Source organism: Trichoderma camerunense, assembly GCF_050948025.1.
Source record: "Trichoderma camerunense strain CBS 138272 chromosome Unknown V8C40scaffold_16, whole genome shotgun sequence".
NCBI classification, from domain to species: Eukaryota; Fungi; Ascomycota; class Sordariomycetes; order Hypocreales; family Hypocreaceae; genus Trichoderma; species Trichoderma camerunense.
This window is the reverse complement of record NW_028145354.1, coordinates 13,553-26,069: the sequence shown is the minus strand read 5'-3', so window position 1 is coordinate 26,069 and position 12,517 is coordinate 13,553. Positions and strand designations below refer to the sequence as shown.

The window sequence follows — 12,517 nt, the reverse complement described above, 5'->3', positions numbered from 1 at the left end:
TGTTTTGTTCTTTGTATATATTTTTGTCAGGGCAAATGTGAATGGAACAGACATGGACATTAGCATCAACAGCGTTGTTTTCTTTGTTTTACGCCTCTGATTTGTAGGCTTGCGAATACATACTCTCCAATTACCATATTACCATTCGTTATTTTAAATTGTATCGTGTTTTGAAATGCATTTGAAGCTGGTGTCACTTGTATGAGTGATGTTGATGTGAGGCTCCAACAGGGCACGAGACAGGGCATGTTTACAGCGTGGTTTTCTTTGTTTTACGCCTGTGGTTTGTAGGCTGCGAATACGTACTCTCCAATTACCAAATGATATATCGTTGAATTTAAATTGTATCGTGTTGTGTAATCCATTTGAAGCTGGTGGCACTTGTATGATGATGATATGAGGCTCTAACATTTGATGGCACGAGACAGGGCATGTTTCGCGGTTGGAGCTGCATGTTCCGTCTTGGCTGAGACCCCAGTAAGCCTACATGTACCCTGTAGGGATCTCTACTGCAATGTTGAGTCAGGATCTGTGCACCTGATGCCTGTTTGTCATTCATTGAATTTGCAATCACTGCCGGCTTGCTCGGGGTGGCCCGTGATTCCGGGCTGAATGATGGGCTTCTGGTGACAAAAATAGGTCGACACTGAATCATGCAGGCGTGAATCTAACAGGGACGCTCAACGCTGCTGGAAGCGTGAATCAACCACTTCTACTGTAGCTATTCTAGCATTTCGCATACATCTGTCCATGCTGCACTTGAACCAGTAATTACATATAAATGCATGCATCATAACTCCCCCATATTCATCGATCCTAGGCCTTGTCTCGCCCCGTGATTTTGGAGCTGCAAGGGTCCAGTTCGGCGAGACAGGCTGCCGCTAACTGACGTGTTCCCAATTCCAAGTGCCGTACGGAGGTGCGGAGGTGCGGAGGTACGGACCTGGAGTATGGCCTGGCGTGCTCCGTGACAAGTACCCCCAAAACTGCCTAAACGCTCCGGGGCTTCACAGGTGGCACTGGAGCTAAGATGCCTGCTAACGCGGCCGCTAATGTGCCCGCTCTGGGCTCTTCCCGCTGGAAGCATTGACGCATCAGTGCTGTGCTGCCTGTAAATTGCTGGACTGCCGTTGAAGCCTTGGGGTTGCAGCTGTTAGCAGTTCGTTGAGAGCACTAGAAGGTCGAGGTACTCGCAGCAGCTGCCACAGCTGGGCACATGTCCAGGTACCCCATACGACCGGATTAGGCCCACGACCCTGTGTCGTAATGCCACTTTGATTTGATCCATCCATTGGAAATCCATTGGCCGTGCCTTTAATCCTGCCCCTGCTTGCAACTAGCATCAGCATCATTGCTGGCCTCGTTTTGCATCTGTAACCGGCCTCTGCCATTTCCATTATCCCCTTTCCCTCCGTTTTATTTGTATTTGCGTCCGCCGTCCTGCGGATTCCCCCATGGGTAGCCTCAGCGCCCATCGCCGTCCTTGAAACGCCAACGGTCGTTGCCCAGAGCTTCGGCTTCGAGCAAAATCGCAGCCTCTCCCTCGAGCCCCCTTGAGCCGCGAACCCCTCTCTTGCGCTGCCAATTTCTCAGCCTCGCACAACGTCGACGAACACCACGATGGACGAAAACATCGGCCCCAGCCATGAAGGGCCCGCGGCCGCTCTGTCTGCGAGTGCGGCATCGCACCTGATGACCAGCTTCGCCGCCTACGAGCCCATCTCGCGTGCCACCTCGCCTGGCCTGCCCTTCTCCAAGTCCGACGACGACGACAAGCGGCGATACCGACAGCGAACCTTTGCATACTTCCGCCAGCTGCCCTTTGAGGTCGAGGAGGAGGCCCAGCGTGATGCCGCCCTCCAGGGCATCCTCAAGCAGCTGTACATATCCATCCAGGCCGAGGACTTCTCGCCCGGTGCGCTGCACTGGACTAGGGAGCTCCAAGGATGGCTGAACCTCAAGTTTGAGATGCCCAGAGACCTGAGGGCCAAGCTGGCCAAGCTTTACTACTCGCTGGCTCTGGCTCCTGGCATAGACAGCAACGTTGCCGACAGATTTGTCCGAATGGCTGTCAATCTGACGAGGTGCGTGGGGTTGTGCGGGCAAGTGGGATGCCAAATCAGCATCAGCTAACTGTTTTCTGAATCTAGGAAGAATCACTATCTGAAGCCTGGCGAAGACCTGACCCTCGACTGGAGGCTCCTCTGGGATGAGGTCAAAGCATACGTGCTCCCCTCCGAGGTGGCAGCTCACCAGGCCAGCCGAAGACGAGCCGCCAAGCAGCTCCTGAGGCTGTCTCTCAATGCACACACCTATTTCGACCCCAGAGAGAGGTTAGCGATGATGCAGGAGTTTTTGCCCTTCTTCAGCCTCAACGATTTCCAGAACGCCTTCGTCGTAATAGGAGCTCTCAACAGCCTCCTGCCCAGCCACCCCGCCCCGGAGTCGGACGTGGGATCGCACCCAGCCGACTTCTTCCCGACTCTCTTCCACCTGTGGTCCTTGGTCAACAGATCCAAGGTCGTCGATGTGGCCTTTATAGACTTGTTCTCTCGGATAGCGAGAGACCATAGCAACTGCTCCTACATTTCCTTTGGGGAGCATGGCATCTTCACAAAGGCCCAATCCGACCTCATCTTTACGGCAATTCTGCGGCTCACCCAGATTCCTGTTGGCCAGGCCAATTCGCCCTATTCGCCCCTCGATTATTTGGCTGGAACCGGTGTTTACTTTGAAAAGGATAAGAAAAAGTATCCGATTGCCTACATGATCGCCCGACTCATTGTGAGCTCTCTGTCTCCCATCTGCTGCGAGCACGACGAGTCTATCATGGCGAGCCTAGAGGGCCTGATAGAGTCCATCGATACCTTTTTCCACCCCTCCAACCAGGGTGCTTGGTCGGGTATGCTTGCTCAGCTGGTTCTGTACCTGACGGACGCCTTTGTGTCCCGGTGGAACCGCGAACAGAGCTCAGAGCTAGAAGTTCCCAAGGATCGTAAGATCAATGACGCCTTAAAGAAGCGCTTCGTCAGTACTCTCAGGGAAGTCACTTTTATGGGAATCTTCTCCAAGAGCACTCGTGTTGCGCAGATATATAATAATGCGCTACAGGGTCTGGCCTACCTCGAGCCTGACCTAGTTCTTCCTGGTGCGCTGCAGCGCTTCTACCCGAGTCTTCAGGGCTTGGTCGAGGTTCACAGAACCACCTCCAGTTTGAACGGCCTGCAAATGATTGCCAACGTCATGTCCAAGCTCAAGGGCTACCGCTGCCACATTACTGCTCTCTTGGCCCTGGCGCTCCCTGGTATCGACGCGAACGACTTGAACAAGACGCAGTATACCCTGCATTTCATCCAGGCCGTCGCTTACAGCATTCCCATCGTCCCGCTGACGAGTGGAGAGAGCCACATCCATGACACGACTTTGGCCATGGAATGGGTGCAGGGCGAGATGGCTCGCATGGAGCTTGAGGGACAGAATGTCAAGATTGACTACAATTCCGAGCTCACAGACGAGGACGAGGCCATGATTTTGAGATCCTCGACTGCCGGGTTTGGCGAATTCATCATCACCCTCTTGGGCAAAGTCTTTACTTTGCTGGAGAACCTCCCTGACGCTAACCAGGTGAGGGGAGGGACACCAGAGGACAGCGTCGTAAATGCCCTGCCCGCCGCTCTTTCTCCTCTGTTCGCCTCAATGTCAGCGGATCTCTTCGACATTACACTGGAAAAGATTGCGACGTTTGTCTCATCGCACGTTGTCCACCAGGCCCGTGATGCCATGGCTTGGATTCTCAACGCCCTCTGCAAGGTCAACCCAGAGAAGACCCTCAAGGTGTTTATCCCCATGCTCGTGGTCAATATTCGCAACGAGATCGATCTCAACCACGCAGCTTCCGACCGTACTACTGGTACGGACTATCTGCCCAGAGATCGAGCCCTGGTGTGGTATGTCACCATGCTAGCCATGGCCGTCGTGCACGTTGGCCGTGAGGTCCTCAACTACAAGGACGAGCTGCTCGGAATTGCGCAGTACATGCAAGAAAAGTGCCGTGGCCTGCCTACTATCCTGGTCTCAAACTACATCCATCATCTGTTGCTCAACCTGACGCACACTTACCCCATCGACCATGCCCTGTACGAGCCCGATGTTCTCGAGAGAGGTCTTGATGTCGCCGACTGGGGCAAGACTACCACGCCCGCTGACCTTACCATTAAATGGCACCAGCCGTCGCCGCCAGAGATTGAGTTTGCCGTGGAGCTTTTTGCTTCGCAAATCAAGTCAGCGACCGACCAGCTGGAGCTTTTGCTAAGCGATAATCCGCCCGTGAGTCGAAAGGGCAAGAACAAAGAGTGGTCCGACGAGGTATCCCGGTTGATGCAGCAGATTCGCCTGGTTATTAGCGGCATGGCCACCATGTTTGATCCGAAGCGGGCTTCGGGAGAGAAGATTGCCGCGAAGGCTGGCGACGGCGACGTCGACATGGAGATTGATGAACAAGAAGCATCTGGGGATGTCGGAGACGACGACCCCCTTGCAGAGGTCGCCGAAGACGAAGAGCTGCGTCCTCAGTACAGGTACAAGGCTGGATACCTATTGAGTCCGAGTGACCCTGTCTATGAGCGCATCCATGATCTGCGCGAGCAGCTTGGTGAGCTTCTGACCAAGACACACGCGTTCCTTACCCGAAACGAGGAGGATGATGTCGAATGTTTCACTACATTGTACATTGCTTACCGCACATGGATCACGGACGTTGGCATCGAACGGTCGGCGCACCCATTGGAGAGGCATTTGCGACTGTACAAATGCGATATTGCCGCCTTCAAGATCAAGGGCCTGAGAAAGGTTTATCCCCGCCCTCTGCTCATCAAGCGCGCTGAGGCGTATCAGATGCTGCGCATGAAGCACAATGCGTCGGCTCGGCAAAAGAGCGAATTGGACAAGCGGCTGCTGTTGGATCTTGCACAGTCATGTCTCTCCTCGTACGCAGACGTCCGTCGTATTGCTCAGGGCGCACAAGACTCGTCGCTCAAGGTGCTCATTGGTGGCAAGCCCTTGGTTATCCCCGTCCTTTTGGAGGGTTTCAAAAAGAGCATTGAGACAAACGACCACGATCGAGTCAAGGGGGCCATGTATTCCCTGTTCTTCACGTCGCTGCTGAGGACGCTTATCAGAGACTGGAGATTTGCCCCCGAAGCCTTACGTCTCTATATTGAGACTGCTGGCATCGACAAGCCCTCAATACAAACCCTTGGGACATCCGTCATCTATTCGCTGATAGAATTTGGGAAGCCTTTTGAGAAGACTGTCTTGATCGACACCTCCTTGGTAGACACCATCAAACCTGATGAGGACGTCTCATCGCCAATTCGCACTCGCAACCAATTCATTCTGCAGAGGCGAGACAAGGTGGAAGCCTCCAAGGCAGAACTTGGACTCTGGCTGATCAAGTTGGCCAAGGGAGCGCACTGGAAGATAGCATCCCGGTGTGCCATTTTTGCAACCAACCTTTGCCTCCGCTTCGACACAATCGCCCCCATGGAATTCGTGGACTTGGTCGCGTACGGTACCAACGATCCGCACCCTGGCCTAAGAAACTATTATCTCTCTGCCTTTACTACACTCTTCTCGACCATTGATATGCGAGCGGTTTATGATCATGATTTCAACAACTATTTGCTTGAAAAGGAAGTGGATTATAGGAACAAGATCCAGGTGCCTGTAGAGAAGGGCGACGCTGAGTTTACCCAAAAGTTCCTGGATGCGTTCGAGTCACCTCTCGAAGAGGCTGAATACATGGTGGACGCTGACCACCCCGGATGGTTGGTCTGGGGCAAAACCTTTACTGCGTTCCGAGCTCGTCCCAAGTACTTTGACAACTACGACGATACCGAGCGAGCGGTGCGCGACCACATTGGCAAGATTCTGACCAAGGAGTGGGTATCTCAGTGCTTTGAGTATCTCAAACAGGAGCCTCGGGATTCCAGTACGGACAGATTCCGCATGCATGAGGTTTACCTTCTCATGCACGTCTTTGACCTGATGCACTATGGTCGGACGGTCGTTACTCTGGAAGACGTCAAGGGGCTCACTATAGAGCTCTACGGGGATGGTAATGATAAGCACCAGCACCGTGCTACGTCGGAGATTCTTGGTGCGTTGCTTGCCGGATCCAGCGATGATCCGCCGGAGATTCGAAACAAGGTCTGGGAGTTTGCCGCGCCCTTTATTTTGAAGATCTTTGAGAATGATTTGACCCCGGAGAATTTGCAATACTGGTTGACTTGCATCCATCTTATCCTCGACTCCAAGGACCCGCGCCGGGCTCACGAGATTGTGGATGCCCTCAAGTCGTTCCGTCTCGACATGAACTCTAATGCCGCCTTCAAAGAGTCTTCCAAGATTCAGTTGCTTGAATTTTCCATAGCTGATGCCGGATGGCATTTCCGCCAGGAAAAGCCGCTCTTGGACGATTTCTTGGCTCACATTGACCATCCTTACAAGGCCGTGCGTGAGGCTATTGCTCGTGTTATATCTATCATCTATAAGACGAGGTATTACGAAGCATTTGAGAATGTGCCGGCACTGCTAGAAGCCAACAAGAAGGCGTCATCGACTGGTCTGCGGCCATACAAAGCCTCGGAGGACTTTACGGCTACAATCATGAACACCTTTGACCGGCTCGAGAAGTGGCGACTTGAGCGAACCCCAGGACAGCAGGAACAGTCTCAGTACACGTCCGGATCCAAGACTGTGCTGGTGTGGCTGGATTGTACATTGTCATCTCACGAGTGCAGTCAGCTGGTGCCATTCTTTGCAACCCCATTCATGGATCAGCTGCTCCACATGATGGACGTAAAGGAAGATCCGGAACTCATGAAGTTGGCGTATCATGTATACCGCCATCTCCCCAACATCCCTTTCCGCGACGGAGAAGATGCCCAATTCATCGATGGACTTGTCAGAATTGGCAGAACCGCGGCTAGCTGGCATCAACGGCTACGCGCGCTTGTCAATATGCAGGTCATTTACTTCCGCCGCATCTTCCTGACGGAAGAGCCCCAGCGCGACCTATTGTTCACCACTGTGTCAGACATGCTCGGCGACCCTCAGCTAGAAGTTCGAGCTTGTGCAGCGACGACGCTGGCCGGAATGATTCGCTGCTCTCCTAGCCGCATCCGCGACCCCATGATTGTGCGCCTCAAGCGTCGCTTCGAGACAGAGCTGGACCAAAACCCCATGCCTAAGCGTGGACCGAAGCTCCCCGGAACGGAGACTCCGGTCGACGTGCACAAGCAAATCAACAGGAGACACGCTGCCGTCTTGGGTCTTGGTGCTCTCATCGAGGCCTTCCCATATGCAACACCTCCTCCAATGTGGATGCCAGAGGTGCTCGCGACTGTGGCTCGACGAGCTGCGGGTGATCCAGGAGTTGTAGGCAAGGCCGCCAAGGGAATTCTTAGTGAGTTCAAGAAGACGAGACAGGATAGTTGGACCGTTGATCAAAAGGTAAGATTGCCCAACATTCGCACGTTGAATACAAACGGAGAAAAGATGCTAACACGTTTTTAATAGTACTTCACTCAGGAGCAACTAGAGGACTTGGAAGGAGTCTTGTGGAAGAGCTACTTTGCTTGATTGCACTTTTTGTTATTCTTGTCCATGATTTTCAGTTCGGAAAAAAATGCATGTAGAGGGGGTTGTTAGGAATTGTAGACGCAAAGCAATATACTGCAGATTCGGCATCAGGCATTCAGGCATCGGCATTGGTCTTTGGATGAAGGGGGGACTTTAAGGATTCGGGATATGGTATAACGAGTATGGTGCGGGTGGACACCGCAGGACGCGGGGGAGGTTTCGGCACTTGGGTACGTACAGACGGGAGGATGGGAAGTTCTCTCCGCTCTTTTGTTAATATTTGATTTCGCCTTGGTGGAGGGCGGTTGTTTGTTGAGGGATTGGTGTGGAATGGATTGAGCATTTGGGTGAGATTGGACGGACGGATGGTGGGATATGGGTAATGGTGGTAGGTTGTTTAGCCGTTAGGTAGTTGTATGAAAGCATTGTAGAGTGTGCGGTTGTCTACATGTTCTGCTTGTTGCTGTTTCTTCTTTTGAGGGTGCTTTGATGTTCATGACTGAGTTTGTAGGGCGGCCGCGGTGAAGTGAAGGTGAGCGGTGAATTGGTTGGAACTGGATATTGTGCATGCACCTACTTTGGCCCTTTGATACGGTTCATGGGCAATTAGTCATTAGGTTGAAGATTCCATTGTCCTCTCCCAGCAGAAGTTTAATGGTTTAGTACAGCTGGCTGCCAACAAAGGAAATGCTTACGTTCTTGGCCGCTCCAGCGACGCATCAAATATCTACTCTGAACGGGATGCTTCCGTGGATTCTCTTGAAGGCTTTTCTCCCATGGATACAACTGGCTTCATTGCCATTCAGGCTATCCGCTTCAAGAACTTTGGCGAACAAAAGATCAAGGACAGACAGGCCCTCAGCAAATCTTAAATGTAATATTAAACGAATGTAAGAACTCCAGGCCGTATAGGCACACTCAAGAGCTCCGCCTAAAAAAGATGGATGGTAGAGCAGATATTTAATGAGAGTGATGCTCGTGATATAAACCGAACCGCCTTCCATCACACACCAAAGTGGACATAAGGAGTCCATAAAAAGTCCGTCATGCCTTGACTTGCTGGTCTAGGACGCACCAGCTTGGCATCTCTCGTTAGCACATCGTCGGCATTTCCGTCTCGCAATGCTCTAACCGCCCGGTGTAGCCCTCGACTGACTGCTAAGTCTGTCATACCTTCTTCCTGCAACGTCTTGTATAATATCCTCGCAACGTCAACGCAGTGCTTATCCGATACTTCCCAGAGTGTTCCGATGGCATGCCGGAACCCTGCTAACTGGAAGGCACTGATGAGATGGATCCCCTCGTCGGCGAGTTGTTCCACCTTATTAACCCCCGTCGAGCAAGCTGAGAGATATGCCAGAAACGGAGGATCATCTTGCAGCCGACTATCGCGGATGTCTCCAACGGTAAGTGGGTTTGTTTCCCAATCTTTGAGTAGCAAGCAGCTTTGTGAAGGATCCCTTGGATCTGACTGTCCATGACCTGCAAAGTGGAATATCTTACATTTCGGCATGTGTTTGAGAACATCCTCCTTGTTTCGTGATGGTGTAATTGATTTTAGCCGAAGCTGTGGGCAGATATGTCTTAGCATTTGCACTTCATCGGCCGCAAAAGGCAGGCGTCCCCTCCCCCCTAGCCCAGGCGTCTCCTGCATAGAGACTATAAGAGCAGAATCCTCTAAAGGTAGCTGTCTAGGCTTTTGAATCCTATGTTTGCGCCCATAGAGCCGTGCCTTATTAGATGACGCGTATGATGATGCAGCTCGGTCTAACATTGTCTTTTTAGATCGCTGTCTAGGCTTTTGAATCCCATGTTTACGCCCATGGAGCAGGGCCTTGATGGATGATGCGTATGATGATATAACCCGGTCTAAGACTGTTTCTTTGGATCCTTGCTTGTAGATGCCGGCCGCATGAAGAGGCAGTCCACCGAGAAGGCCTGTAGAAATCCACCAAATGTGAGGCCAATTGTCATCAGACACAGCATCCTTGATGCCGAGAGCATTTAAGCATGGGTGGCATATAGTATGCCAAAGCCACTCCAAGAAAGGGGATAAATCAGAACTCCCCTTTAAGCGGGGGTCTGCACGCCGAACCTCATCTGGGTCCAAGCCGGGCAGCTTTATCACCTGAATTGAATCAGTCTGAATAAGAAATGCGTCAGAACGAAATTGGTTTTGGTTCAAGACGATGATGGGCCCTTGTTCTGCCGCACCCATCAGCTCCTTTACATCTGGTGGCTGGAGAAAGTTGGAGAAGCCCAGCTGAGCACGGATTGCATCAATAACTTCCTTAAATTCTCTATTTGCTTCGCGGTGTCGACTTATCTTCAACTCCTGAGAAACAAAATTATCCTTAGGAGTTGGAGATGTTACACTAGCACCAGGCAAATCCAACTCATCCCGAAGCAAAATGAATTTTTCTGCTAAATCGGGATATTGTTGCAGAAGGTCCGTTATATCTCCACGCATATCTAACAGCAGGCTTGCAATAATACCACGGCCGTGCTCAAGAAGGCGGAGGGCATCCTCTGGAGCCTTTCCCGCGTTCAATGCAGCGGCAGTAGCCGATGAGGCCAAGCCGCGAGTATCTCTCATGAAATTTTGCGTATCAGTGCGGTTTGAAAATCGCGGGCTCACGGTATGAAGGAGCAATATAGCCTCTCGCAGCAACTGGTACGACTGCTCCCAATCTCCCCGTTCCATCATATGCAACGCGGCCAAACGAGCTGTAATTATACGCCTGTAGGCGGGCGCGAACTCGGAACGCCAGCCCGAAACGAGCATTGGTATCAGGCGATCTAAGTCGTCCTCTGATTGCGCCCGGCCACTCAATGCCTGAAGAGAGGCTGCAACACCGGTGAAGATAGCACGACCTGGATCGTCGAGACGTCTGGTGTCAAGTGCCTCGTTAACGACGCTCATTGCTTGGTTATAATCATCTATTGATTGTGTGAGCCGAAATCGAAACTGAAGGCTGGTTCCAAGACACTCTAGGTAGAAAGCGCGATTCGGGTGATTGTAAGGTATGGCATCAACTGCTTCTTTAAGCATGCTGATTGCTTGGTTAAGGTCATTGACTAATCCCGTCTCATTAGAGCGCCAGATGAATAAGCCTCCAAGGTTGCCTAAATAGCAAGCGCGATCTGGGTGGCCATGAGGCATGGCATCAACTGCTTCTTTAAGCATGCTAATTGCTTGATCGAGGTCATCTATTGATCCCGCCCGCTTAAATCGCTCGCTAAGCGTGCTTCCATAGTTGCTGAGCAAACTAGCGCGTTGTGGGCTGTCGTGAGGCGCGATATTGAATGCCTCTCTGGCAGCGTCGACTGCCCGATCAATGTCATCTATTGATCCAATCACCTGAGATCGCTTGTTAAGACCCGCTACAAGGTTGTTTAAACAGATCGCGCGATTTCGGTGATCGTGAGGTATGGCATCAACCGCCTCACTAAGAATGCTTATTGCTTGATTGAGATCTTCCATTGACCCTTTGTGCTTAAATCGAGACAGAACCGAGACTCCAAGGTAGCTTAAACTCAATGCACGGTTTGGGTCGTCATGAGGCATTGCATCAACTGCGTCGCGAAGGATACTTGTTGCTTGATTGAGGTCATCTGTCGATCCCGTCTGTTCAGATCGCATCCTAAGCATAACTCCCAAATTACGGAGCATAACGGTTGTCGTATATTCTCCCGCTTTACTTATTGCCAGTTCTATGGTCTCAATAGCTTCATTTAAACATTCAAAGCGGCCGGTTTGTTGAAAACTTTGTACAAGTCGTGTTGCTTCTCTTTCTAGGCGAATTGGAAGGTCGAGTTCATTTGTGACTGACTCTCTCCTATTTTCAGATATGTTAATACTGTGATCCAGCTTCTCCTTAAATTGGTTAATTACTAACCAATGGACTCAACGCATGATAACTTACGATTCCAATGGGGCCAACAAAGCTCCAATGTCTTCCTCAATAACCTGAGATTGGTGACTCCAAGCAACTAATGTATTTAGTATACTATGTCGCCGATCGTGATCTGGATGGCTTGCAGCCGTCGTCGCGGCCCATCCTTCAGCTCGTTGGATGGCCTGTTCAAGGCTTTGTGTATTGCGCGAATTTTGGAAGATCAAGAAGCAAAGGTAGATGTAAAGCTCGATCTGATCATCGTTCGAAGGATCTTCATGCAGCTCGGCAAGGGCCCGGAGATCTTCCTCGCTCGCTTCATGGAGGGAGGACAGCAACTCGGCATCAATGTGAAATTCTTTGATAAGGAGAGGCATATTATAAGGAGGCTTATAGAATGACTTTTATAAGGTAAAGAATGATGGGGATAGCAAGTGTGCGAATGTATGAGATATATCGCTTTGATGGACTTATATAGCCAGACTTAGGCACTCCCTATATGACCAGATGTTATATGTGGGGTTACATTGCAGCAACATTTTCGCCCAAAAGCCACCTGATCGAGTCACATCTCTTTGCCAGCTGCAATTGATATACTCCCAAAAACCTTGCAGGCTGTGTTATTAATGCCTAACAAGGCAAAGCTGCTGCCAAATATCCTACCCCGGCTATATACTGCATCAATGCTTCTGTGAGTTTTACTGGGCGCTCTATTAATGCCCAGTGAGGCGAAGCTGCTGCCATATCTCTCAGCCGGCTGCCGATACCCCTCCGCACGCTTTATTATACGCCTTGTTAATGTCCAGCGAGGTGAGGATGCAATCCGCCTCCCACTCCGCCTCCCACTCCGCCATTTATAAGGCATGTATGCTTCCGCGAGCTTTATTGGGCATTCAAAGATTGCCTAACGAGGCGAGGCTACTGCTGTATCTCTTAACTCGGATACATATATGCTTCTGCGAGCTTTATTGGATGTTTTA

General features: G+C 51.2%; 2 protein-coding genes across 2 annotated transcripts; one reads left to right on the top strand and one right to left on the bottom strand.

Moving 5' to 3' along the window:
• The first annotated feature begins 1,541 nt into the window (after positions 1 to 1,541).
• V8C40DRAFT_67189 (proteasome activator BLM10) lies at positions 1,542 to 7,699 on the top strand. The gene is made up of 3 exons (XM_083223285.1): positions 1,542 to 2,084; positions 2,151 to 7,512; positions 7,579 to 7,699. Exons 1-3 carry the CDS (start codon positions 1,621 to 1,623, stop codon positions 7,639 to 7,641), a joined length of 5,889 nt encoding a protein of 1,962 aa, XP_083070015.1. The 5' UTR covers positions 1,542 to 1,620; the 3' UTR covers positions 7,642 to 7,699.
• Positions 7,700 to 8,431: 732 nt separating this feature from the next.
• Positions 8,432 to 12,249, bottom strand: V8C40DRAFT_252172 (CHAT domain-containing tetratricopeptide repeat protein). Its single transcript, XM_083217332.1, has 2 exons — positions 11,568 to 12,249; positions 8,432 to 11,480 (listed from the first exon to the last, which is right to left on the bottom strand). The coding sequence occupies exons 1-2, from the start codon at positions 11,912 to 11,914 to the stop codon at positions 8,645 to 8,647; spliced, it is 3,183 nt and encodes a 1,060-aa protein (XP_083070014.1). The 5' UTR covers positions 11,915 to 12,249; the 3' UTR covers positions 8,432 to 8,644.
• Between the last annotated feature and the right edge of the window lie 268 nt (positions 12,250 to 12,517).

Excerpts from the sequence above, each read along its gene's own strand:
- V8C40DRAFT_252172 (XM_083217332.1), bottom strand. The coding sequence starts at position 11,914 with ATGCCTCTCCTTATCAAAGAATTTCACATTGATGCCGAGTTGCTGTCC. Across the intron at positions 11,481-11,567 it reads TTGTTGGCCCCATTGGAATC|GAGAGAGTCAGTCACAAATG; the intron begins GTAAGTTATCAT and ends ATCTGAAAATAG.
- V8C40DRAFT_67189 (XM_083223285.1), top strand. The coding sequence starts at position 1,621 with ATGGACGAAAACATCGGCCCCAGCCATGAAGGGCCCGCGGCCGCTCTG. Across the intron at positions 2,085-2,150 it reads ATGGCTGTCAATCTGACGAG|GAAGAATCACTATCTGAAGC; the intron begins GTGCGTGGGGTT and ends TTCTGAATCTAG. Across the intron at positions 7,513-7,578 it reads GTTGGACCGTTGATCAAAAG|TACTTCACTCAGGAGCAACT; the intron begins GTAAGATTGCCC and ends CGTTTTTAATAG.